Genomic DNA, 27219 nt, shown 5'->3' on the forward strand with positions numbered 1-27219 from the left:
TTTACGTCATTTAGCACACACACACACTGAGAAAATATTGTTTCCATGGTAACAGGCAGGAAGTTGGGGTTCACCATAGACCTGGGGAAACTCCACAATGTGTCTTTGGGTCAGGGTCAGGAGGCTGTGGCTGAGGTCGCCATGGAGATGGCTGCTAAGGAGGGACACTGGGTCATTTTACAGGTATGGCTATCCTGCTATATACTGTACATAAAACATAATTAATTCATTCATCATTGCATCCATCCATCCTTCCATCCATTCATTGTTTCATTAATCAATTTATTAGTTTGTTCGCGCTTACATTTGTTCATCCATCCATCCATTCATCCATTAATTAATTCATTCAGTCATTCATTCATTCATCTCTGTCAGAATATCCACCTGGTGGCTCGCTGGCTGGGGTCGTTGGAGAAGCTTCTGGAACGCTGCTGTGAGGGCAGTCACCAGGACTACAGAGTGTTTATGAGTGCTGAGCCTGCCCCCACACCACAGGAGCACATCATCCCTCAGGTACACACACACACATACACACACATGCATTTATAATAACACGGTGTGTTTTCCTAATTTAAAAGTGTGTTTGTTCTCCTCTCCTCACTCAGGGCATCCTGGAGAATGCCATCAAGATCACCAACGAGCCTCCCACTGGCATGCATGCCAACCTTCATGCTGCTCTGGACAACTTCGACCAGGTACAGGAATGTGTGTATTAATGTATGTCTGTCCACTGGTGTTAGGGATGGGCAATTGAAATTATTGTTCAAAATAATCTCATCAAATGTTTGATTCACACTTTATAATAATGTCCAGTAATAGATCATTTATAAGGCTATTATAAACAGTTCTCACTATTTACTAATTGCTGTTTCTACATTTGCAAATGTTAGTAAGCTATACATAGTTATTTATAAACTTTCAAATGAATTATTGGATAATTTATTAGATGTTTAATATAGACCCTTATAAAACATTTACTAATCATTAGTAAAGTACAGTGGTGTAAAGTAACTAAGTAAAAATAATTTGAAGTACTACTTTGAGGTATCTGTACTTTACTTGAGTTTTTATATTTTTTACAACTTTTACTTCTACTTGACTACATTCTGAAATAAAATATGTGCTCGTTACATTTCTAATGCTCAGGCAGGACAGCAAAACGGTCAAATTCATGTACTTATTAAGAAAAATGCATCCCTACTGCCTCTGATCTGGTTTGTAAAAGATTGTTGAACTGTGTCCCTGACTTCCCATAAATAAATAAAAATAAAGGCAATTAGCATAATATAAGGAATTTGATATATAGCCTTTGCTTTCACTTTTGATACTTAAGTACATTTAAAACCAGATACTTTTAGACTTTTACTGAAGTAGTATTTTACTGGGTGACTTTCACTTTTACTTGAGTCATTTTCTTTACTTTTACTCAAGTTTTACTGAATTGGGTACTTCTTCCACCACTGGTAAAGTATTATCTCCACCAAGATCTCAAAATGACATGGAAAATATCAATTGTAAAATAATAAGGACACAACACTGGATGTTTAAGAGAATATATATAGCATTTGATTCCAAAACAGTCACACTGTTCGTTCAAGTTCATCAGAACCAATGGTCCTCAAACGAACCCCTGTCCCCCAGAACTGTCCAGTCCTGTGCTTGCTGTGGGGGAACATGGGTGTTCACTTCACAGTCTAAAGCGGCAGGGTTGCAGCTTGTCTGTTCAACCATGATCTGAGCACTAGCCCACTCACACAAGGGTGCCTCCTTCCCTTCCGTGGTAGAAAGTGCACATCTCACACAGTCAGAACAGTAGGCTGGTAGGCTGCAGCCTGTGTGATGTGAGCACTAGCACAGTCACTCGTGTGCCTCCAATCCTCCCGTGGTAGGCAGTGCACACGTCAGACAGTCAGCTGGTACAGTAGATAGTAAGCTACAGCCTCAGTCCTCTACACATTCATACCTACCGATTTGTGTTCTCTTTCAAGCCAAATTAACCCTCATATTAACCCTTAAAATCTATAAATCATATTTTCCCATCAAAGCTCACCCTCTACCCATTCCCTGAACCAATCCTCCTCCCTCCCATTTTGAAATGTCAGGCTATAGTAGGCCCCTCCCCTCCCCTGGCCCCTCTACCCTAGGTCCCTCACTGAGTGCTGTACACACCGCTGAGCAGGCGGCTCTTCTTCTCCTCCTTCTGGCTCTCGTTCTTCAGGTCAGCAAACATCTGGGAGAAGAAGTTAGGGTCTGTGTTCATCTGGAGCATCTTACCACTCATCAGCTTGGTGATGGACATGCAGCGGATCCAGAAGGTCTGCCTGCAGGTCTCCACCAGGAAGGGTCCCAGGGGGTAGGAGATCTGGTTGCCAATGTAGGAGCAGGTCGTGTAGAGGCAGGTAAGCAGCACGGCTTGCAGCTCATGCAAGGTGGCCACCTCGGAGGAGACCGCCTCGCGGCACAGCATGTAGAGGAAGACCACCATGGCCGGGTTGATGCAGCTCTGGTTCTGATAGCAGTTGTCCAGCAGATAACGGTCAACCACCCGCAGCCACAGCTCCGGGTCCATGGAAGACATGTCCTGGATCAGGTAGCAGCGCCGGCACAGGAACTCACCCAGGCAGCGCAGCAGCTCGCCGGTTGTAGCATGGACCATCACCAGCCTCTTGGGCGTGTCGAGGTCCTGGACGATCACCGTCTGGGGCGTGTCGGGGGCCGTGTTGGAGTTGGTCAAGGGGGCCTTCTCGACCGACGAGGCGGCGTTGTTGGAGCTGTTGGCGATGGCTGGAGTGCTCTGGTACTGGGTGGACAGCTTGTCACAGGATTGAGACTTCTCCAGGGTGAGGGTGGACAAGTTGGAGGAGGACTGAGACTTCTCCAGGTTCTCGTTACTCAGATGGGCGATGTTGTTTTGGTTGGTGTTCTCGTGGGGGTGCACCTTCTTGGAGCCCTTCTTCTTCACAATCCACCTCCATGGCGAGTAGCGCTTCAGGGTCTTGTCTTTGCCGCTCTTACGGGTCTGGACTTCAAAGAAGTGGCCCACCGTGTCCGGCCCATCTTTGAAGTGGACTGCCTTCTCGCGGAGTGAGATAGACATTGCGGATCCCATGGTCAATAGTGCCTGTGGAAAACAAAATGCTTCAATATTAGCAAAATGAAATGCATGGCATCAGTTCAGTAGGCCTATCTAGCTCAGCTCTGGGTGTCTCCCAGATGGCAACCTATTCCCTATATAGTGCACTGCTTTTTACCAAGGCCTATAGGAGTCTGGTCAAAGTAGTGCAATATATAGGAAATAGGGTTCCATGTGGGACATAATCTAAATCAAAGAGTATTAAGCATAGACATTAGGGTTATGTGTTCATAAACATGAGCAATATAACATTTCAAAGCAAAACAAAAATATTACTCACTGATTTCAAGTTGATATGTGAAAAATTGTAAAGATAATTCAATATTTTCTTCGTTAATTGAAAGGTAAAGACGGGTTGTCCAGGTGCTTTGAGTTCAAGGCTGTTATGGTTGTGAACATCGGAATTGTCCAAGGTTCTGAAATCGAGCGTTCTGAAATTGTGTGTCCCCGTCGTAATAAAGAGGCATGTCATAGAGGCGATTTTGTGAAAGATTAAGTTTGATGTTGGCAAAAATAAATAAATAACACAAATAAATAAAGTCAGATTTTCGCCATGATAGAATTTGCCTCATATTTGCTATAGCCTAGCTCAATACGTTGAAAACGAAATAATCTTTGAGTGACTGCTACGCTACAGCGTTATATTTCTGGCCTCAATGGATGAATAACATGTATCTGCGAGTGTTTTGCATGGATCTCAATGGTCTGTCAAATTAAATTGGCACCTCTGTCAGGTGCGCGCTTATCTCGTTCACCACCAGACTATTCTTCCCCCTAAAGGGTGCGTTAGTCATTTCACTTTAGCAATCTACTCCGATAATGAGCATTTAGCCTAGGGACAAATAGGTGCTCGCCTATAATCGCTATTTGAAGTGGGGAGCATACAGGCCTACTTCTATGTCAGGACTGACTGAAGGACTAGCTTAAAATGCGTTATAGAAGTAGGCTAAATAGCCTTTTCGTGTAAAACGCAACATAAGAACCAGCAGTAGCTCAAATAAAAACGTCTAAAACTACACTCCAAAGTTATAAAAAAAGATATACCGTACCAGTTAAAGGTTTGGACACACCTACTCATTCAAGGGTTTTTCTACATTGTAGAATAATAGTGAAGACATCAAAACTATGAAATAACACATATGGAATCATGTAGTAACCAAAAAAGTATTAAACACATAAAAATATATTTTATATTTGAGATTCTTCAAACACCGCTCTTGCTGCTGGTGATTCTCAGATCCACCTCTAGGCAGACGACACCATTTTGTATACATCTGGCCCTTCATTGGACACTGTGTTAACAAACCTCCAAACGAGCTTCAATGCCATACAACACAACTTCCGTAGCCTCCAACTGCTCTTAAACACAAGTAAAATGAAATGCATGCTCTTCACCCGCCCAAAGTCCCATATACTACCCACCACTGCGACCTGTATGCTCTTGTTGGCTGGTCCACACTACATATTCGTTGCCAAACCCACTGGCTCCAGGCCATCTATAAATCACTTCTAGGCAAATCCCCTCCTTATCTTAGCTTATCCTAATCTCTGAAGCTGGAGACACTTATCTAACTTCAAGCATCAGTTGTCAGACCACCTTACTGATCACTGCACCTGTACACAGCCCATCTGAAATTAGCCCACCCAACTACCTCATCCCCATATTGTTATTTATTTTGCTAATTTACACCCCAGTATCTCTATTTGCACATTATCTCTTGTACATCTATAATTCCAGTGTTAATACTAATTGTAATTATTTTGCACTATGGCCTATTTATTGCCTTACCTCCATAACTTTCTACATTTGCACACACTGTATATATTTTCTGTAGTATTTTTGACTTTATGTTTTGTTTTACCCCATATGTAACTCTGTGTTGTTGTTTTTATTGCACTGCTTTGCTTTATCTTGGCCAGGTGGCAGTTGTAAATGAGAACTCGTTCTCAACTGGCTTACCTGGTTAAATAAAGGTGAAATTAAAAAAATTAAAAAACAGTTGCCTTGATGACAGCTTTGCACACTACTGGCTTCACCTAGAATGCTTTTCCAACAGTCTTGAAGGAGTTCCCACATATGCTGAGCACCTGTTGGCTGCTTTTCCTTCACTCTGTGGTCCGACTCATCCCAAACCATCTCAATTGGGTTGAGGTCGGGGGATTGTGGAGGCAAGGTCATCTGATGCAGCACTCTCATTCGTGGTAAAATAGTCCTTCCACAGGCTGGAGGTGTGTTGGTTCATTGTCCTGTTGAAAAACAAATTATAGTTCCACTAAGCCCAAACCAGATGGGATGGTGTATCGCTGCAGAATGTTGCGGTAGCCATGTAGTGTGCCTTGAATTCTAAATAAATCACAGACAGTGTCACCAGCAAAGCACCCCCACACCATAACACCTCCTCCTACATGCTTTACGGTGGGAAATACACATGCGTTGATCATCCGTTCACCCACACCACGTCTCACAAAGACACGGCAGTTGGAACCATACATCTCCAATTTGGACTCCAGACCAAAGGACAAATTTCCATCGGTCTAATGTCCACTGCTCGTGTTTCTTTGCCCAAGCAAGTCTCTTCTAATTATTGGTGTCCTTTAGTAGTGGTTTCTTTGCAGCAAATCGACCACGAAGGCCTGATTCACACAGTCTCCTCTGAACAGTTGATGTTGAGATGTGTCTGCATTTATTTGGTCTGCAATTTCTGAGGCTGGTAACTCTATTTAACTTATCCTCTGCAGCAGAGGTAACTCTGGGTCTTCCATTCCTGTGGCAGTCCTCATGAGAGCCAGTTTCATCATAGCACTTGATGGTTTTTGCGACTGCACTTGAAGAAACTTTCAAAGTTGTTGAAGTATTCCGTATTGACTGACCTTCATGTCTTAAAGTAATGATGGACTGTCATTTCTCTTTGATTATTTGAGCTGTTCTTGCCATAATATGGACTTGGTCTTTTATCAAATAGGGCTATCTTCTGTATACCACCCCTACCTTGTCACAACACAACTGATTGGCTCAAACACATTAAGAAGGGAAGAAATTCCACAAATTAACTTTTAAGAAGGCACAGCTGTTAATTGAAATGCATTCCAGATGACTACCCCATGAAGCTGATTGAGAGAATGCCAAGAGTGTGCAAAGCTGTCAAGGCAAAGGGTGGTTTCTTTGAAGAATCTCAAATAAACAAATCAAAATATATTTTATAACACTTTTTTGGTTACTACATGATTCCATATGTGTTATTTCATAGTTTTGATGTCTTCACTATTATTCTACAATGTAGAAAATAGTAAAAATAAAGAAAAACCCTGGAATGAGTAGGTGTGTCCAAACTTTTGACTGGAACTGTGTATATATATATATCATGGTATATCCTTGTGTGCAAGAATGTCTTAAGAATCGAAATACTTACAACAGTTGATCCAATTCTAGCCTAAGCTCGGTTTGAATATTCAAGTACCTCCCCATCCCTAACTGCTGTCCTAATACAGTTGAAGTCGGAAGTTTACATACACCTTAGCCAAATACATTTAAACTAAGTTTTTCACAATTCCTGACATTTAATCCTAGTAAAAATTCCCTGTTTTAGGTCAGTTAGGATCACCACTTTATTTTAAGAATGTCAGAATAATTGTAGAGAGAATTATTTATTTCAGCTTTTATTTCTTTCATCACATTCCCAGTGGGTCAGAAGTTTACATACACTCAATTAGTATTTGGTAGCATTGCCTTTAAATTGTTTAATTTGGGTCAAACATTTCGGGTAGCCTTCCACATGCTTCCCACAATAAATTGGGTGAATTTTGGCCCATTCCTCCTGACAGAGCTGGTGTAACTGAGTCAGGTTTGTAGGCCTCCTTGCTCGCACACGCTTTTTCAGTTCTGCCCACACATTTTCTATAGGATTGATGTCAGGGCTTTGTGATGGCCACTCCAATACCTTGACTTTGTTGTCCTTAAGCCATTTTGCCACAACTTTGTAAGTACGCTTGGGGTCATTGTCCATTTGGAAGACTCATTTGTGACCAAACTTTAACTTCCTGACTGATGTCTTGAGATGTTGCTTCAATATATCCACATAATTTTCCTTCCTGATGATGCCATCTATTTTGTGAAGTGCACCAGTCCCTCCTGCAGCAAAGCACCCCCACAGCATGATGCTGCCACCTCCGTGCTTCACTTTTGGGATGGTGTTCTTCGGCTTGCAAGGTCCCCCTTTTTCCTCCAAACATAACGATGGTCATTATGGCCAAACAGTTCTATTTTTGTTTCATCAGACCAGAGGACATTTCTCAAAAAGTACAATCTTTGTCCCCATGTGCAGTTGCAAACCATAGTCTGGGTTTTTTATGGCGGTTTTGGAGCAGTGGCTTCTTCCTTGCTGCGCGGCCTTTAAGGTTATGTCGATATAGGACTCGTTTTACTGTGGATATAGATACTTTTGTACCTGTTTCCTCCAGCATCTTCACAAGGTCCTTTGCTGTTGTTCTGGGATTGATTTGCACTTTTCGCACCAAAGTACATTCATCTCTAGGAGACAAAACGCGTCTTCTTCCTGAGCGGTATGACAGCTGCGTGGTCCCATGGTGTTTATACTTGCGTACTATTGTTTGTACAGATGAACGTGGCACCTTTAGGCATTTGGAAATTGCTCCCAAGGATGAACCAGACTTGTGGAGGTCTATAATTTTTATTCTGAGGTCTTGGCTGATTTCCTTTGATTTTCCCACGATGTCAAGCAAAGAGGCACTGAGTTTGAAGGTAGGCCTTGAAATACATCAACAGGTACACCTCCAATTGACTCAAATGATGTCAATTAGCCTATCAGAAGCTTCTAAAGCCATGACATCATTTTCTGGACTTTTCCAAGTTGTTTAAAGGCACTTTCAACTTAGTATATGTAAACTTCTGACCCACTGGAATTGTGATACAGTGAATTATAAGTGAAATAATCTGTCTGTAAACAATTGTTGGAAAAATTACTTGTGTCATGCACATATTAGAAGTCCTAACCGACTTGCCAAAACTATAGTTTGTTAAAAGGAAATGGGAGTGGTTGAAAAACTAGTTTTAATGTCTCCAACCTAAGTGTATGTAAACTTCCGACTTCAACTGTATATTATCAATATCTCACAAACTCCTTCCACAACCACCTTCGCTCTCTCTCTCTCGCTCTCTCTCTCTCTGTCTTTCTCTCTGTAGGACATATTGGATCAGTGCAGAAGAGAGCAGGAGTTTAAGACCATCCTGTTCTCTCTGTGTTATTTTCATGCCTGTGTGGCTGAGAGGCGTAAGTTCGGTCCTCAGGGTTGGAACAGGAAATACCCCTTTAACACTGGAGACCTCACCATCTCTGTCAACGTGCTCTACAACTACCTGGAGGCCAACTCACAGGTCACTGTTTACCGTGTTATAGTGATCAGGATGGTGATGATCATAACTGTATTGATGATTGATGATGTTTATATTGATGATGATGATGAGTCATTGTTCATGTATTTTGTGTGTGCGTGTGTGTGCTTGCGCATGTTTAGGTGCCGTGGGAGGACTTGCGCTATCTGTTTGGAGAGATCATGTATGGAGGTCACATCACAGACGACTGGGACAGAAGACTCTGTAGAACCTACCTGGAGGAATATATGCAGCCCAACCAGGTGTGTGTGTGTGTGTGTTACGATTGTGATGGTAGTGTTAAAAATAAACCTACACCCTTTCCATCCTGTTTCCCACCAGTTTGACAGGAAGTTGGCTCTGGCTCCGGGCTTTGTGGTTCCCTCCAACCTGGACTACCAGGGTTACCATGGTTACGTAGATGAGATGCTGCCCCACGAGAGCCCGGTGCATTATGGACTACACCCCAACGCAGAGATAGAGTTTCTGACGGTGACCTCTGATAACCTCTTCCACACACTGCTGGAGCTGCAGTCACCTGATTCTGTGATGGGAGAGGGGGCTTCACAGACCGTAGAGGAGAAGGTGTGTGTCAGAGACACACACACACACACACACCAGGCATATTCATAACAGACACACTCATAGCAGACACACACATACAGCGGACCCACACACACTCATCCCTCATCCTCCCTGCAGGTGAAGACCATCCTAGACGAGGTGTTGGAGAAGCTTCCAGAAGAGTACAACATGTCAGACATCTACGAGATACGACGCTCACTCAAGGAGCTGGACCTGGGGCTGAAGGTGGGTTAGGGGCTAGGGGTCAGCTGGGAAATTAGACTAGGACTGATAGATGACATAAGGGTGAATTGGTAGTTGTCTCTCATAACAGTGATGTTTTTTTCTCCTTCCAGGGTGAGCTGGCTATCTCCTCAGAGATGGAGCAGATCCAGTCAGCTCTGTTCTTTGATAACGTCCCAGACACCTGGACCAAACTGGCCTACCCCTCCACTTACAGCCTGGCCCAGTGGTGAGTCACTGTGTGTACTCTCACACTGTCCCAACGTGTACTTAAGATGATGTGTTGCTATGTGTGTGTGTGTGTTTACCAGGTATAATGACGTGTTGCTGCGCTGTAGAGAGCTGGACAGCTGGACACAGGACCTGGCTCTGCCCACCGTCGTCTGGCTGTCTGGACTCTTTAACCCACAGTCCTTCTTAACAGGTAACATCAAATCAAATCATATCAAATTTTATTGGTCACATGCGCCAAATACAACAGGTGCAGACATTACAGTGAAATGCTTACTTACAGCCCTTAACCAACAGTGCATTTATTTTAAACAAAAAAGTAAGAATAAAACGACAACAAAAAAAGTGTTGAGAAAAAAAAAGAGCAGAAGTAAAATAAAGTGACAGTAGGGAGGCTATATATACAGGGGGGTACCGTTGCAGAGTCAATGTGCGGGGGGCACCGGCTAGTTGAGGTAGTTGAGGTAATATGTACATGTGGGTAGAGTTAAAGTGACTATGCATAAATACTTAACAGAGTAGCAGCAGCGTAAAAAGGATGGGGTGGGGGGGGCAGTGCAAATAGTCCGGGTAGCCATGATTAGCTGTTCAGGAGTCTTATGGCTTGGGGGTAGAAGCTGTTGAGAAGTATTTTGGACCTAGACTTGGCACTCCGGTACCGCTTGCCGTGCGGTAGCAGAGAGAACAGTCTATGACTAGGGTGGCTGGAGTCTTTGACAATTTTGAGGGCCTTCCTCTGACACCGCCTGGTATAGAGGTCCTGGATGGCAGGAAGCTTTGCCCCAGTGATGTACTGGGCCGTACGCACTACCCTCTGTAGTGCCTTGCGGTCGGAGGCCAAGCAGTTGCCATACCAGGCGGTGATGCAACCAGTCAGGATGCTCTCGATGGTGCAGCTGTAGAATTTTTTGAGGATCTGAGGACCCATGCCAAATCTTTTTAGTCTCCTGAGGGGGAATAGGCTTTGTCGTGCCCTCTTCACGACTGTCTTGGTGTGTTTGGACCATGATAGTTCGTTGGTGATGTGGACACCAAGGAACTTGAAGCTCTCAACCTGTTCCACTACAGCCCTGTCGATGAGAATGGGGGCGTGCTCAGTCCTCTTTTTTTTCCTGTAGTCCACAATCATCTCCTTTGTCTTGGTCACGTTGAGGGAGAGGTTGTTGTCCTGGCACCACACGGCCAGATCTCTGACCTCCTCCCTATAGGCTGTCTCATCGTTGTCGGTGATCAGGCCTACCACTGTTGTGTCTTCGGCAAACTTAATGATGGTGTTGGAGTCGTGCCTGGCCATGCAGTCATGGGTGAACAGAGAGTACAGGAGGGGACTGAGCACGCACCCCTGAGGGGCCCCCGTGTTGAGGATCAGTGTGGCAGATGTGTTGTTACCTACCCTTACCACCTGGGGGGCGGCCCGTCAGGAAGTCCAGGATCCAGTTGCAGAGGGAGATGTTTAGTCCCAGGATCCTTAGCTTAGTGATGAGCTTAGAGGGCACTATGGTGTTGAATGCTGAGCTGTAGTCAATGAATAGCATTCTCACGTAGGTGTTCCTCTTGTCCAGGTGGGAAAGGGCAGTGTGGAGTGCGATAGAGATTGCATCATCTGTGGATCTGTTGGGGCGGTATGCACATTGGAGTGGGTCTAGGGTTTCTGGGATAATGCTGTTGATGTGAGCCATGACCAGCCTTTCAAAGCACTTCATGGCTACAGACGTCAGTGCTACGGGTCAGTAGTCATTTAGGCAGGTTATCTTAGAGTCCTTGGGCACGGGGACTATGGTGGTCTGCTTGAAACATGTTGGGTTTACAGACTCAGTCAGGGACATGTTGAAAATGTCAGTGAAGACACTTGCCAGTTGGTCAGCACATGCTCGGAGTACACGTCCTGGTAATCCGTCTGGCCCTGCGGCCTTGTGAATGTTGACCTGCTTAAAAGTCTTACTCACATCGGCTACGGAGAGCGTGATCACATAGTCATCCGGAACAGCTGGTGCTCTCATGCATGCTTCATTGTTGCTTGCCTCGAAGCGAGCATAGAAGTGGTTTAGCTCGTCTGGTAGGCTTGTGTCACTGGGCAGCTCGCGGCTGTGCTTCCCTTTGTAGTCTGTAATAGTTTTCAAGCCCTGCCACATCCGACGAGCGTCAGAGCCAGTGTAGTATGATTCAATCTTAGACCTGTATTGACTCTTTGCCTGTTTGATGGTTCGTCGGAGGTCATAGCGGGATTTCTTATAAGCGTCCGGGTTAGAGTCCCGTTCCTTGAAAGCGGCAGCTCTACCCTTTAGCTCAGTGCGGATGTTTCCTGTAATCCATGGCTTCTGGTTGGGGTATGTACGTACGGTCACTGTGGGGACGACATCATCGATGCACTTATTGATGAAGCCAGTGACTGATGTGGTGTACTCCTCAATGCTGTCTGAAGAATCCCGGAACATGTTCCAGTCTGTGCTAGCAAAACAGTCCTGTAGCTTAGCATCTGCGTCATCTGACCACTTTTTTATTAACCGAGTCACTGGTGCTTCCTGCTTTAGTTTTTGCTTATAAGCAGGAATCAGGAGGATAGAGTTATGGTCAGATTTGCATACACGCACATCCCCCTACACACTTACAAACAACATACCCAACCAACTTATGTTGTAACTGTCAGTTGCCTCTTGGTATTCTCTGTTCAGTGGAATTATTTGCTCAACTACCCTCTCTCCCTCCAGCGGTGATGCAGTCTCTGGCTCGTAAGAATGAGTGGCCGTTAGATAAGATGAACCTGACTGTGGATGTGACTAAGAAATTTAAGGAAGAGTTCAACCAGCCTGCCAGAGAGGGAGCATACGTATACGGACTATACATGCAAGGTATACACTCCTCTCCTTCTCATGAACACATACATCCTAGTTCATTTATCTTCATTTTCCCCTCTTTGTCCCATAGGTGCAAGATGGGACACTCAGGGTGGGGTGATCACTGAGGCTCGTCTGAAGGAGTTAACCCCCTCCATGCCAGTCATCTCAGTCCGAGCCGTACCTAACGACAGACAGGAGACGCGTAACATCTATGAGTGTCCCCTGTACAAGACCAAGCTGAGAGGAACCACTTATGTCTGGACCTTCAGCCTCAAGACCAGAGAGAGACCAGCCAAGTGGGTACTGGCTGGGGTGGCACTGCTGCTCAGTGTGTGAGCTGTCAGGGTAGGAACTCTGCTTGTGAGAGAAATGAGGTGAAGGTGGAGAAGGATGAGGGGCCTGATGCTCTACAAGACTGTTGGTTAAAAAGGGCTTTTTTGAGGTTGGAAAGAGTCAAGGTAGTTTTTTCTTTAGTTATTCGTAGGGTGTGTATTTTCTGCATTATGTTGCTAAGTGAGAGAAAAGTTATTTTATGTAAAATACGCATGTTTTACTACATATCCCTCAAACCAGGTTTCATGCTGCTATTGAAATATAAAAGGAATTTGTATAGTACTGTTTTAGCACCTGAAAGCTATATGAAAATGTATAAAGCTATATTAAGTTTTTTCATATGAATTAGTATGAATATATCTGTATTTTTCTGAATTTATTGAAAAACAATACAGTACAAGCTGCAAAATAGTTTCACACATTTGATCACAGTAAGAACCCATTACTTCAAAGCTTATTATTTTGAACAAATCAACTGTATCGTCTAACAAGTGTACAAATCTAAAAGCAGAAAACATTGGATGGTACCCTTTACCTAGTCCTAGCATCTAAAAAGGAGTGGTGTTCAAGTGCTCTATGGTCTATGTAACACTTGTTAATATGGCACATCAGTTACATGTCACTTTAAAAGCTTCAATAGACTAGGGCCCGGTTTCCCAAAAGCATCCTAAGGCTAAGTTCATTGTTAGAACTTTATGGATGAACTTAGCCTTAGGATGCTTTTGGGAATTCCGGGCCCAGAACAACATGACAGTTAGCAGGAGGAAATCCACACTGCTCATAATTCTTCACTATTATCCCCTACAGTCCTCACACACAGGGGCGTGTATACGTTTGGCTTCAATTAAAAAAGAAAATGACATAACAGAAACAAAATAGTGTTTGTGTGTTCTCCTAGTCACTGTCGTCGTCAGACCAGCCCAGGTCCATCATGTTCATGTCCAGCGTCGCGGCGGTGGCGGCCATATTGATTTTGGTTCCCTGTCGTACGCTGCAGGTCTTAGAAGAGTTCTGATTGGATGTTGTCCGCATGCTCACCTGTACCCCCGACCTCACCCCCTGACCTCTGACCCCTAACTCACTCCTGACCTTATGACTTATGACCCCAACATTAGCCATGTCACCCCTGACCCCTACCACCCCCATGTTCATATTCATATCCATGTCCCCTATCCTCTCTATCCCCCCAATATCATCCAGAGAGAGCATATCCCCAAACCCAACCATACTCCCCCCACTCAGCTCCCTAAACATTGACTGCATCCTCCCTCCCTCCACACCCCCCCCCTCCACCACCCTCTCCTCCTTCGTTACCTCCCTCCATCCCTCTTGTCTCCCAGTCTCCCCCCATCCCCTCTCCTCCCTCTCTGTCTCCCCATCTACCTCTCCAATCCCACCCTGGAACCCCTTTAGCATGATTTGTAGCCTCCCCCCTTCCCCTAGCTCCAGCCGACCCCCTTCTATCCCTCCCTCCGTCCCCCTCTCCTTCTCTCTCTCCCCCCAGGTTACCTCTATCCCTCCATCCCCATCCGCCTCCCCAAGACTGCTTGAGAAGCCCCTAATCATGGACTGGAACCCACCTATCCCCCTGTCTATCCCTCCCTCCATCCCCCTCTCCCTCTCTCCGTTGCTGAGGGTTCTGATAAGGCAGGATATGTTGGCGCTGTTGGACTCCTGAGACTGAGAACGGAAGAACGACTCCGAGCTGATGCCTGATGCTATGGGGGAGAAGAACTGAAAGAGAGAAAGAGATGGGGGGGGCAGTTGAACACAACCCAGATGTCATCATTAACCACACTATAAATGTGTTGTTACTCTAGGGATGCGGGGCTTTGACACCATACAACATGACTGTTTCTAATATCTAAATCTCAAATAAGGTTGTAAAACAAATAGAAAATGTTTATGAATGAAGCATCATGGTCTTTGAAACCCGGCAATTATGTAGGTTACTCACAGGGGTGACATTGGACCTCTCCATCAATCTCTCCTCCCACAGTCTCAGTCTTCTCTCCCTCTCCTCTTCTCTCCCTCTCCTCTTCTCTCCCTCCATCCCCATCTTTTATATGTCTCTGGCAAATTATAATGACGATCAATCTCCCTCCACATACGCTCCCCTCGCTCTCGCGCACTCTCTTTCTGTCTGTAGGAACTTTGTGGAGGAGAAGTTGGGGGTGAAGTATACAGAGGGGAGGAAGACAGAGTTTGCTAAGTCCTTCAGAGAGAGTGGACCTGCCTCGCCTGTATTCTTCATCCTGTCTCCTGGAGTAGACCCTCTCAAAGACGTGGAGTCACTGGGTAACACTAAGACAACTAATTTTGTAATGTAAAGAGCACTGTAAATCTGCATGAATATGACACATTTACATTTACATTTACGTCATTTAGCACACACACACACTGAGAAAATATTGTTTCCATGGTAACAGGCAGGAAGTTGGGGTTCACCATAGACCTGGGGAAACTCCACAATGTGTCTTTGGGTCAGGGTCAGGAGGCTGTGGCTGAGGTCGCCATGGAGATGGCTGCTAAGGAGGGACACTGGGTCATTTTACAGGTATGGCTATCCTGCTATATACTGTACATAAAACATAATTCATTCATTCATCATTGCATCCATCCATCCTTCCATCCATTCATTGTTTCATTAATCAATTTATTAGTTTGTTCGCGCTTACATTTGTTCATCCATCCATCCATTCATCCATTAATTAATTCATTCAGTCATTCATTCATTCATCTCTGTCAGAATATCCACCTGGTGGCTCGCTGGCTGGGGTCGTTGGAGAAGCTTCTGGAACGCTGCTGTGAGGGCAGTCACCAGGACTACAGAGTGTTTATTAGTGCTGAGCCTGCCCCCACACCACAGGAGCACATCATCCCTCAGGTACACACACACACATACACACACATGCATTTATAATAACACGGTGTGTTTTCCTAATTTAAAAGTGTGTTTGTTCTCCTCTCCTCACTCAGGGCATCCTGGAGAATGCCATCAAGATCACCAACGAGCCTCCCACTGGCATGCATGCCAACCTTCATGCTGCTCTGGACAACTTCGACCAGGTACAGGAATGTGTGTATTAATGTATGTCTGTCCACTGGTGTTAGGGATGGGCAATTGAAATTATTGTTCAAAATAATCTCATCAAATGTTTGATTCACACTTTATAATAATGTCCAGTAATAGATCATTTATAAGGCTATTATAAACAGTTCTCACTATTTACTAATTGCTGTTTCTACATTTGCAAATGTTAGTAAGCTATACATAGTTATTTATAAACTTTCAAATGAATTATTGGATAATTTATTAGATGTTTAATATAGACCCTTATAAAACATTTACTAATCATTAGTAAAGTACAGTGGTGTAAAGTAACTAAGTAAAAATAATTTGAAGTACTACTTTGAGGTATCTGTACTTTACTTGAGTTTTTATATTTTTTACAACTTTTACTTCTACTTGACTACATTCTGAAATAAAATATGTGCTCGTTACATTTCTAATGCTCAGGCAGGACAGCAAAACGGTCAAATTCATGTACTTATTAAGAAAAATGCATCCCTACTGCCTCTGATCTGGTTTGTAAAAGATTGTTGAACTGTGTCCCTGACTTCCCATAAATAAATAAAAATAAAGGCAATTAGCATAATATAAGGAATTTGATATATAGCCTTTGCTTTCACTTTTGATACTTAAGTACATTTAAAACCAGATACTTTTAGACTTTTACTGAAGTAGTATTTTACTGGGTGACTTTCACTTTTACTTGAGTCATTTTCTTTACTTTTACTCAAGTTTTACTGAATTGGGTACTTTTTCCACCACTGGTAAAGTATTATCTCCACCAAGATCTCAAAATGACATGGAAAATATCAATTGTAAAATAATAAGGACACAACACTGGATGTTTAAGAGAATATATATAGCATTTTATTCCAAAACAGTCACACTGTTCGTTCAAGTTCATCAGAACCAATGGTCCTCAAACGAACCCCTGTCCCCCAGAACTGTCCAGTCCTGTGCTTGCTGTGGGGGAACATGGGTGTTCACTTCACAGTCTAAAGCGGCAGGGTTGCAGCTTGTCTGTTCAACCATGATCTGAGCACTAGCCCACTCACACAAGGGTGCCTCCTTCCCTCCCGTGGTAGAAAGTGCACATCTCACACAGTCAGAACAGTAGGCTGGTAGGCTGCAGCCTGTGTGATGTGAGCACTAGCACAGTCACTCGTGTGCCTCCAATCCTCCCGTGGTAGGCAGTGCACACGTCAGACAGTCAGCTGGTACAGTAGATAGTAAGCTACAGCCTCAGTCCTCTACACATTCATACCTACCGATTTGTGTTCTCTTTCAAGCCAAATTAACCCTCATATTAACCCTTAAAATCTATAAATCATATTTTCCCATCAAAGCTCACCCTCTACCCATTCCCTGAACCAATCCTCCTCCCTCCCATTTTGAAATGTCAGGCTATAGTAGGCCCCTCCCCTCCCCTGGCCCCTCTACCCTAGGTCCCTCACTGAGTGCTGTACACACCGCTGAGCAGGCGGCTCTTCTTCTCCTCCTTCTGGCTCTCGTTCTTCAGGTCAGCAAACATCTGGGAGAAGAAGTTAGGGTCTGTGTTCATCTGGAGCATCTTACCACTCATCAGCTTGGTGATGGACATGCAGCGGATCCAGAAGGTCTGCCTGCAGGTCTCCACCAGGAAGGGTCCCAGGGGGTAGGAGATCTGGTTGCCAATGTAGGAGCAGGTCGTGTAGAGGCAGGTAAGCAGCACGGCTTGCAGCTCATGCAAGGTGGCCACCTCGGAGGAGACCGCCTCGCGGCACAGCATGTAGAGGAAGACCACCATGGCCGGGTTGATGCAGCTCTGGTTCTGATAGCAGTTGACCAGCAGATAACAGTCAACCACCCGCAGCCACAGCTCCGGGTCCATGGAAGACATGTCCTGGATCAGGTAGCAGCGCCGGCACAGGAACTCACCCAGGCAGCGCAGCAGCTCGCCGGTAGTAGCATGGACCATCACCAGCCTCTTGGGCGTGTCGAGGTCCTGGACGATCACCGTCTGGGGCGTGTCGGGGGCCGTGTTGGAGTTGGTCAAAGGGGCCTTCTCGACCGACGAGGCGGCGTTGTTGGAGCTGTTGGCGATGGCTGGAGTGCTCTGGTACTGGGTGGACAGCTTGTCACAGGATTGAGACTTCTCCAGGGTGAGGGTGGACAAGTTGGAGGAGGACTGAGACTTCTCCAGGTTCTCGTTACTCAGATGGGCGATGTTGTTTTGGTTGGTGTTCTCGTGGGGGTGCACCTTCTTGGAGCCCTTCTTCTTCACTATCCACCTCCATGGCGAGTAGCGCTTCAGGGTCTTGTCTTTGCCGCTCTTACGGGTCTGGACTTCAAAGAAGTGGCCCACCGTGTCCGGCCCATCTTTGAAGTGGACTGCCTTCTCGCGGAGTGAGATAGACATTGCGGATCCCATGGTCAATAGTGCCTGTGGAAAACAAAATGCTTCAATATTAGCAAAATGAAATGCATGGCATCAGTTCAGTAGGCCTATCTAGCTCAGCTCTGGGTGTCTCCCAGATGGCAACCTATTCCCTATATAGTGCACTGCTTTTTACCAAGGCCTATAGGAGTCTGGTCAAAGTAGTGCAATATATAGGAAATAGGGTTCCACGTGGGACATAATCTAAATCAAAGAGTATTAAGCATAGACATTAGGGTTATGTGTTCATAAACATGAGCAATATAACATTTCAAAGCAAAACAAAAATATTACTCACTGATTTCAAGTTGATATGTGAAAAATTGTAAAGATAATTCAATATTTTCTTCGTTAATTGAAAGGTAAAGACGGGTTGTCCAGGTGCTTTGAGTTCAAGGCTGTTATGGTTGTGAACATCGGAATTGTCCAAGGTTCTGAAATCGAGCGTTCTGAAATTGTGTGTCCCCGTCGTAATAAAGAGGCATGTCATAGAGGCGATTTTGTGAAAGATTAAGTTTAATGTTGGCAAAAATAAATAAATAACACAAATAAATAAAGTCAGATTTTCGCCATGATAGAATTTGCCTCATATTTGCTATAGCCTAGCTCAATCCGTTGAAAACGAAATAATCTTTGAGTGACTGCTACGCTACAGCGTTATATTTATGGCCTCAATGGATGAATAACATGTATCTGCGAGTGTTTTGCATGGATCTCAATGGTCTGTCAAATTAAATTGGCACCTCTGTCAGGTGCGCGCTTATCTCGTTCACCACCAGACTATTCTTCCCCCTAAAGGGTGCGTTAGTCATTTCACTTTAGCAATCTACTCCGATAATGAGCATTTAGCCTAGGGACAAATAGGTGCTCGCCTATAATCGCTATTTGAAGTGGGGAGCATACAGGCCTACTTCTATGTCAGGACTGACTGAAGGACTAGCTTAAAATGCGTTATAGAAGTAGGCTAAATAGCCTTTTCGTGTAAAACGCAACATAAGAACCAGCAGTAGCTCAAATAAAAACGTCTAAAACTACACTCCAAAGTTATAAAAAAAGATATACCATACCAGTTAAAGGTTTGGACACACCTACTCATTCAAGGGTTTTTCTACATTGTAGAATAATAGTGAAGACATCAAAACTATGAAATAACACATATGGAATCATGTAGTAACCAAAAAAGTATTAAACACATAAAAATATATTTTATATTTGAGATTCTTCAAACACCGCTCTTGCTGCAGGTGATTCTCAGATCCACCTCTAGGCAGACGACACCATTTTGTATACATCTCGCCCTTCATTGGACACTGTGTTAACAAACCTCCAAACGAGCTTCAATGCCATACAACACAACTTCCGTAGCCTCCAACTGCTCTTAAACACAAGTAAAATGAAATGCATGCTCTTCACCCGCCCAAAGTCCCATATACTACCCACCACTGCGACCTGTATGCTCTTGTTGGCTGGTCCACACTACATATTCGTTGCCAAACCCACTGGCTCCAGGCCATCTATAAATCACTTCTAGGCAAATCCCCTCCTTATCTTAGCTTATCCTAATCTCTGAAGCTGGAGACACTTATCTAACTTCAAGCATCAGTTGTCAGACCACCTTACTGATCACTGCACCTGTACACAGCCCATCTGAAATTAGCCCACCCAACTACCTCATCCCCATATTGTTATTTATTTTGCTAATTTACACCCCAGTATCTCTTTTTGCACATTATCTCTTGTACATCTATAATTCCAGTGTTAATACTAATTGTAATTATTTTGCACTATGGCCTATTTATTGCCTTACCTCCATAACTTTCTACATTTGCACACACTGTATATATTTTCTGTAGTATTTTTGACTTTATGTTTTGTTTTACCCCATATGTAACTCTGTGTTGTTGTTTTTATTGCACTGCTTTGCTTTATCTTGGCCAGGTGGCAGTTGTAAATGAGAACTCGTTCTCAACTGGCTTACCTGGTTAAATAAAGGTGAAATTAAAAAAATTAAAAAACAGTTGCCTTGATGACAGCTTTGCACACTACTGGCTTCACCTAGAATGCTTTTCCAACAGTCTTGAAGGAGTTCCCACATATGCTGAGCACCTGTTGGCTGCTTTTCCTTCACTCTGTGGTCCGACTCATCCCAAACCATCTCAATTGGGTTGAGGTCGGGGGATTGTGGAGGCAAGGTCATCTGATGCAGCACTCTCATTCGTGGTAAAATAGTCCTTCCACAGGCTGGAGGTGTGTTGGTTCATTGTCCTGTTGAAAAACAAATTATAGTTCCACTAAGCCCAAACTAGATGGGATGGTGTATCGCTGCAGAATGTTGCGGTAGACATGCTGGTTAAGTGTGCCTTGAATTCTAAATAAATCACAGACAGTGTCACCAGCAAAGCACCCCCACACCATAACACCTCCTCCTACATGCTTACGGTGGGAAATACACATGCAGAGATCATCCGTTCACCCACACCACGTCTCATAAAGACACGGCAGTTGGAACCATACATCTCCAATTTGGACTCCAGACCAAAGGACAAATTTCCATCGGTCTAATGTCCACTGCTCGTGTTTCTTTGCCCAAGCAAGTCTCTTCTAATTATTGGTGTCCTTTAGTAGTGGTTTCTTTGCAGCAAATCGACCACAAAGGCCTGATTCACACAGTCTCCTCTGAACAGTTGATGTTGAGATGTGTCTGTTACTTGAACTCTGTGAAGCATTTATTTGGTCTGCAATTTCTGAGGCTGGTAACTCTATTTAACATATCCTCTGCAGCAGAGGTAACTCTGGGTCTTCCATTCCTGTGGCAGTCCTCATGAGAGCCAGTTTCATCATAGCACTTGATGGTTTTTGCGACTGCACTTGAAGAAACTTTCAAAGTTGTTGAAGTTTTCCGTATTGACTGACCTTCATGTCTTAAAGTAATGATGGACTGTCATTTCTCTTTGATTATTTGAGCTGTTCTTGCCATAATATGGACTTGGTCTTTTATCAAATAGGGCTATCTTACATTTTAGTCATTTAGCAGACGCTCTTATCCAGAGTGACTTACAGTTAGTGAATACATCTTTTTTTTATATATAATTGTAATATAATATATAATATAATTGTAGAGAGAATGATTTATTTCAGCTTTTATTTCTTTCATCACATTCCCAGTGGGTCAGAAGTTTACATACACTCAATTAGTATTTGGTAGCATTGCCTTTAAATTGTTTAATTTGGGTCAAACATTTCGGGTATCCTTCCACATGCTTCCCACAATAAGTTGGGTGAATTTTGGCCCATTCCTCCTGACAGAGCTGGTGTAACTGAGTCAGGATTGTAGGCCTCCTTGCTCGCACACGCTTTTTCAGTTCTGCCCACACATTTTCTATAGGATTGATGTCAGGGCTTTGTGATGGCCACCCCAATACCTTGACTTTGTTGTCCTTAAGCCATTTTGCCACAACTTTGTAAGTACGCTTGGGGTCATTGTCCATTTGGAAGACTCATTTGTGACCAAACTTTAACTTCCTGACTGATGTCTTGAGATGTTGCTTCAATATATCAACATAATTTTCCTTCCTCATGATGCCATCTATTTTGTGAAGTGCACCAGTCCCTCCTGCAGCAAAGCACCCCCACAGCATGATGCTGCCACCTCCGTGCTTCACTTTTGGGATGGTGTTCTTCGGCTTGCAAGGTTCCCCTTTTTCCTCCAAACATAACGATGGTCATTATGGCCAAACAGTTCTATTTTTGTTTCATCAGACCAGAGGACATTTCTCAAAAAGTACAATCTTTGTCCCCATGTGCAGTTGCAAACCATAGTCTGGGTTTTTTATGGCGGTTTTGGAGCAGTGGCTTCTTCCTTGCTGCGCGGCCTTTAAGGTTATGTCGATATAGGACTCGTTTTACTGTGGATATAGATACTTTTGTACCTGTTTCCTCCAGCATCTTCACAAGGTCCTTTGCTGTTGTTCTGGGATTGATTTGCACTTTTCGCACCAAAGTACATTCATCTCTAGGAGACAAAACGCGTCTTCTTCCTGAGCGGTATGACAGCTGCGTGGTCCCATGGTGTTTATACTTGCGTACTATTGTTTGTACAGATGAACGTGGCACCTTTAGGCGCTTGGAAATTGCTCCCAAGGATGAACCAGACTTGTGGAGGTCTATAATTTTTATTCTGAGGTCTTGGCTGATTTCCTTTGATTTTCCCACGATGTCAAGCAAAGAGGCACTGAGTTTGAAGGTAGGCCTTGAAATACATCAACAGGTACACCTCCAATTGACTCAAATGATGTCAATTAGCCTATCAGAAGCTTCTAAAACCATGACATCATTATCTGGAATTTTCCAAGCTGTTTAAAGGCACAGTCAACTTAGTATATGTAAACTTCTGACACACTGGAATTGTGATACAGTGAATTATAAGTGAAATAATCTGTCTGTAAACAATTGTTGGAAAAATTACTTGTGTCATGCACATATTAGAAGTCCTAACCGACTTGCCAAAACTATAGTTTGTTAAAAGGAAATGGGAGTGGTTGAAAAACTAGTTTTAATGTCTAGTGTATGTAAACTTCCGACTTCAACTGTATATTATCAATATCCCACAAACTCCTTCCACAACCACCCTCGCTCTCTCTCTCTCTCGCTCTCTCTCTCTCTCTCTGTCTATCTCTCTGTAGGACATATTGGATCAGTGCAGTAGAGAGCAGGAGTTTAAGACCATCCTGTTCTCTCTGTGTTATTTTCATGCCTGTGTGGCTGAGAGGCGTAAGTTCGGTCCTCAGGGTTGGAACAGGAAATACCCCTTTAACACTGGAGACCTCACCATCTCTGTCAACGTGCTCTACAACTACCTGGAGGCCAACTCACAGGTCACTGTTTACCGTGGTATAGTGATCAGGATGGTGATGATCATGACTGTATTGATGATTGATGATGTTTATATTGATGATGATGATGAGTCATTGTTCATGTATTTTGTGTGTGCGTGTGTGTGCTTGCGCATGTTTAGGTGCCGTGGGAGGACTTGCGCTATCTGTTTGGAGAGATCGTGTATGGAGGTCACATCACAGACGACTGGGACAGAAGACTCTGTAGAACCTACCTGGAGGAATATATGCAGCCCAACCAGGTGTGTGTGTGTGTTACGATTGTGATGATAGTGTTAAAAATAAACCTACACCCTTTCCATCCTGTTTCTCACCAGTTTGACAGGAAGTTGGCTCTGGCTCCGGGCTTTGTGGTTCCCTCCAACCTGGACTACCAGGGTTACCATGGTTACGTAGATGAGATGCTGCCCCACGAGAGCCCGGTGCATTATGGACTACACCCCAACGCAGAGATAGAGTTTCTGACGGTGACCTCTGATAACCTCTTCCACACACTGCTGGAGCTGCAGTCACCTGATTCTGTGATGGGAGAGGGGGCTTCACAGACCGTAGAGGAGAAGGTGTGTGTGAGAGACACACACACACACACACCAGGCATATTCATAACAGACACACTCATAGCAGACACACACATACAGCGGACCCACACACACTCATCCCTCATCCTCCCTGCAGGTGAAGACCATCCTAGACGAGGTGTTGGAGAAGCTTCCAGAAGAGTACAACATGTCAGACATCACGTCTAAGACTGCTGAGAGATCACCATACATCCTGGTCTGCTTCCAGGAGTGTGAACGTATGAACACGCTCATCTACGAGATACGACGCTCACTCAAGGAGCTGGACCTGGGGCTGAAGGTGGGTTAGGGGCTAGGGGTCAGCTGGGAAATTAGAGTAGGACTGATAGATGACATAAGGGTGAATTGGTAGTTGTCTCTCATAACAGTGATGTTTTTTTCTCCTTCCAGGGTGAGCTGGCTATCTCCTCAGAGATGGAGCAGATCCAGTCAGCTCTGTTCTTTGATAACGTCCCAGACACCTGGACCAAACTGGCCTACCCCTCCACTTACAGCCTGGCCCAGTGGTGAGTCACTGTGTGTACTCTCCCACTGTCCCAACGTGTACTTAAGATGATGTGTTGCTATGTGTGTGTGTGTGTGTTTACCAGGTATAATGACGTGTTGCTGCGCTGTAGAGAGCTGGACAGCTGGACACAGGACCTGGCTCTGCCCACCGTCGTCTGGCTGTCTGGACTCTTTAACCCACAGTCCTTCTTAACAGGTAACATACACGCACATCCCCCTACACACTTACAAACAACATACCCAACCAACTTATGTTGTAACTGTCAGTTGCCTCTTGGTATTCTCTGTTCAGTGGAATTATTTGCTCAACTACCCTCTCTCCCTCCAGCGGTGATGCAGTCTCTGGCTCGTAAGAATGAGTGGCCGTTAGATAAGATGAACCTGACTGTGGATGTGACTAAGAAATTTAAGGAAGAGTTCAACCAGCCTGCCAGAGAGGGAGCATACGTATACGGACTGTACATGGAAGGTATACACTCCTCTCCTTCTCATGAACACATACATCCTAGTTCATTTATCTTCATTTTTCCCTCTTTGTCCCATAGGTGCAAGATGGGACACTCAGGGTGGGGTGATCACTGAGGCTCGTCTGAAGGAGTTAACCCCCCTCCATGCCAGTCATCTCAGTCCGAGCCGTACCTAACGACAGACAGGAGATGCGTAACATCTATGAGTGTCCCCTGTACAAGACCAAGCTGAGAGGAACCACTTATGTCTGGACCTTCAGCCTCAAGACCAGAGAGAGACCAGCCAAGTGGGTACTGGCTGGGGTGGCACTGCTGCTCAGTGTGTGAGCTGTCAGGGTAGGAACTCTGCTTGTGAGAGAAATGAGGTGAAGGTGGAGAAGGATGAGGGGCCTGATGCTCTACAAGACTGTTGGTTAAAAAGGGTTTTTTTGAGGTTGGAAAGAGGCAAGGTAGTTTTTTCTTTAGTTATTCGTAGGGTGTGTATTTTCTGCATTATGTTGCTAAGTGTGAGAAAAGTTATTTTATGTAAAATACGCATGTTTTACTACATATCCCTCAAGCCAGGTTTCATGCTGCTATTGAAATATAAAAGGAATTTGTATAGTACTGTTTTAGCACCTGAAAGCTATATGATAATGTATAAAGCTATATTAAGTTTTTTTCATATGAATTAGTATGAATATATCTGTATTTTTCTGAATTTATTGAAAAACAATACAGTACAAGCTGCAAAATAGTTTCACACATTTGATCACAGTAAGAGCCCATTACTTCAAAGCTTATTATTTTGAACAAATCAACTGTATCGTCTAACAAGTGTACAAATCTAAAAGCAGAAAACATTGGATGGTACCCTTTACCTAGTCCTAGCATCTAAAAAGGAGTGGTGTTCAAGTGCTCTATGGTCTATGTAACACTTGTTAATATGGCACATCAGTTACATGTCACTTTAAAAGCTTCAATAGACTAGGGCCCGGTTTCCCAAAAGCATCCTAAGGCTAAGTTCATTGTTAGAACTTTATGGATGAACTTAGCCTTAGGATGCTTTTGGGAAACCGGGCCCAGAACAACATGACAGTTAGCAGGAGGAAATCCACACTGCTCATAATTCTTCACCATTATCCCCTACAGTCCTCACACACAGGGGCGTGTATACGTTTGGCTTCAATTAAAAAAGAAAATGACATAACAGAAACAAAATAGTGTTTGTGTGTTCTCCTAGTCACTGTCGTCGTCAGACCAGCCCAGGTCCATCATGTTCATGTCCAGCGTCGCGGCGGTGGCGGCCATATTGATTTTGGTTCCCTGTCGTACGCTGCAGGTCTTAGAAGAGTTCTGATTGGATGTTGTCCGCATGCTCACCTGTACCCCCGACCTCACCCCCTGACCTCTGACCCCTAACTCACTCCTGACCTTATGACTTATGACCCCAACATTAGCCATGTCACCCCTGACCCCTACCACCCCCATGTTCATATTCATATCCATGTCCCCTATCCTCTCTATCCCCCCAATATCATCCAGAGAGAGCATATCCCCAAACCCAACCATACTCCCCCCACTCAGCTCCCTAAACATTGACTGCATCCTCCCTCCCTCCACACTCCCCCCCTCCACCACCCTCTCCTCCTTCGTTACCTCCCTCCATCCCTCTTGTCTCCCAGTCTCCCCCCATCCCCTCTCCTCCCTCTCTGTCTCCCCATCTACCTCTCCAATCCCACCCTGGAACCCCTTTAGCATGATTTGTAGCCTCCCCCCTTCCCCTAGCTCCAGCCGACCCCCTTCTATCCCTCCCTCCGTCCCCCTCTCCTTCTCTCTCTCCCCCCAGGTTACCTCTATCCCTCCATCCCCATCCGCCTCCCCAAGACTGCTTGAGAAGCCCCTAATCATGGACTGGAACCCACCTATCCCCCTGTCTATCCCTCCCTCCATCCCCCTCTCCCTCTCTCCGTTGCTGAGGGTTCTGATAAGGCAGGATATCTTGGCGCTGTTGGACTCCTGAGACTGAGAACGGAAGAACGACTCCGAGCTGATGCCTGATGCTATGGGGGAGAAGAACTGAAAGAGAGAAAGAGATGGGGGGGCAGTTGAACACAACCCAGATGTCATCATTAACCACACTATAAATGTGTTGTTACTCTAGGGATGCTGGGCTTTGACACCATACAACATGACTGTTTCTAATATCTAAATCTCAAATAAGGTTGTAAAACAAATAGAAAATGTTTATGAATGAAGCATCATGGTCTTTGAAACCCGGCAAATATGTAGGCTACTCACAGGGGTGACATTGGACCTCTCCATCAATCTCTCCTCCCACAGTCTCAGTCTTCTCTCCCTCTCCTCCAGCTCCTTCTCTTTGGTACTCAGGTCTCTCTCCAGCCTCCGCAACCTCTCCAACGTAGCATCTATCTCACACCTACAGAGAGGAGACCTACTGTTAATCATATGCCCGTGTCCCTTCCCTTGATCTGTGGTCATCAATGCTAATGTTAGAAATTGGTGGCAGTGGCTTAGTAAACTTTTATCAAGGTAAGTAATTTTCCTTTTAAGAGA

The 27219-nt window shown here is 44.5% G+C and overlaps 4 protein-coding genes across 6 annotated transcripts in view; 1 reads left to right on the top strand and 3 right to left on the bottom strand.

Moving 5' to 3' along the window:
- On the top strand, window positions 1–25829 carry LOC121581344 (dynein axonemal heavy chain 11-like). Its single transcript, XM_045224718.1, is given in 24 exon segments — window positions 1–183; window positions 376–513; window positions 606–695; window positions 8334–8525; window positions 8666–8785; window positions 8865–9107; window positions 9225–9332; window positions 9443–9558; window positions 9641–9753; window positions 12269–12409; window positions 12486–12693; window positions 14880–15028; window positions 15160–15287; window positions 15480–15617; window positions 15710–15799; window positions 22902–23093; window positions 23234–23353; window positions 23429–23671; window positions 23787–23969; window positions 24080–24195; window positions 24280–24392; window positions 24525–24665; window positions 24742–24800; window positions 24802–25829. Coding segments are annotated over 24 exon segments (3468 nt in total). The 5' UTR covers window positions 1–45; the 3' UTR covers window positions 24991–25829.
- Window positions 1538–5236, bottom strand: LOC121581170 (cyclin-dependent kinase 5 activator 1-like). 2 transcript variants are annotated; one of them, XM_041896589.2, is made up of 2 exons: window positions 5222–5236; window positions 1538–3121 (listed from the first exon to the last, which is right to left on the bottom strand). In XM_041896589.2, exon 2 carries the CDS (start codon window positions 3107–3109, stop codon window positions 2150–2152), a length of 960 nt encoding a protein of 319 aa, XP_041752523.2. In that variant the 5' UTR covers window positions 3110–3121; window positions 5222–5236; the 3' UTR covers window positions 1538–2149. The 2 variants fall into 2 exon arrangements, with proteins under 2 accessions (XP_041752523.2, XP_041752521.2); XM_041896587.2 differs by lacking the exon at window positions 5222–5236 and adding an exon at window positions 3414–3883.
- Window positions 16648–20343, bottom strand: LOC121581554 (cyclin-dependent kinase 5 activator 1-like). 2 transcript variants are annotated; one of them, XM_045224723.1, is made up of 2 exons: window positions 20326–20343; window positions 16648–18225 (listed from the first exon to the last, which is right to left on the bottom strand). In XM_045224723.1, the coding sequence occupies exon 2, from the start codon at window positions 18211–18213 to the stop codon at window positions 17254–17256; it is 960 nt and encodes a 319-aa protein (XP_045080658.1). In that variant the 5' UTR covers window positions 18214–18225; window positions 20326–20343; the 3' UTR covers window positions 16648–17253. The 2 variants fall into 2 exon arrangements, with proteins under 2 accessions (XP_045080658.1, XP_041752986.2); XM_041897052.2 differs by lacking the exon at window positions 20326–20343 and adding an exon at window positions 18518–18735.
- LOC123492352 (mitogen-activated protein kinase kinase kinase 20-like) overlaps window positions 25431–27219 on the bottom strand; it is a 9394-nt gene continuing 7605 nt past the window's right edge. Inside the window, exons 10-11 of the mRNA XM_045224719.1 lie at window positions 26944–27082; window positions 25431–26721 (exon numbers count right to left, since the gene is read on the bottom strand). Of these exons, the coding sequence (XP_045080654.1) occupies window positions 25882–26721; window positions 26944–27082 (979 nt within the window). The 3' untranslated portion in view covers window positions 25431–25881. The remainder of the gene's footprint in view (window positions 26722–26943; window positions 27083–27219) is intronic.

This window comes from Coregonus clupeaformis, chromosome 14 (genome assembly GCF_020615455.1).
Source record: "Coregonus clupeaformis isolate EN_2021a chromosome 14, ASM2061545v1, whole genome shotgun sequence".
NCBI classification, from domain to species: domain Eukaryota; kingdom Metazoa; phylum Chordata; class Actinopteri; order Salmoniformes; family Salmonidae; genus Coregonus; species Coregonus clupeaformis.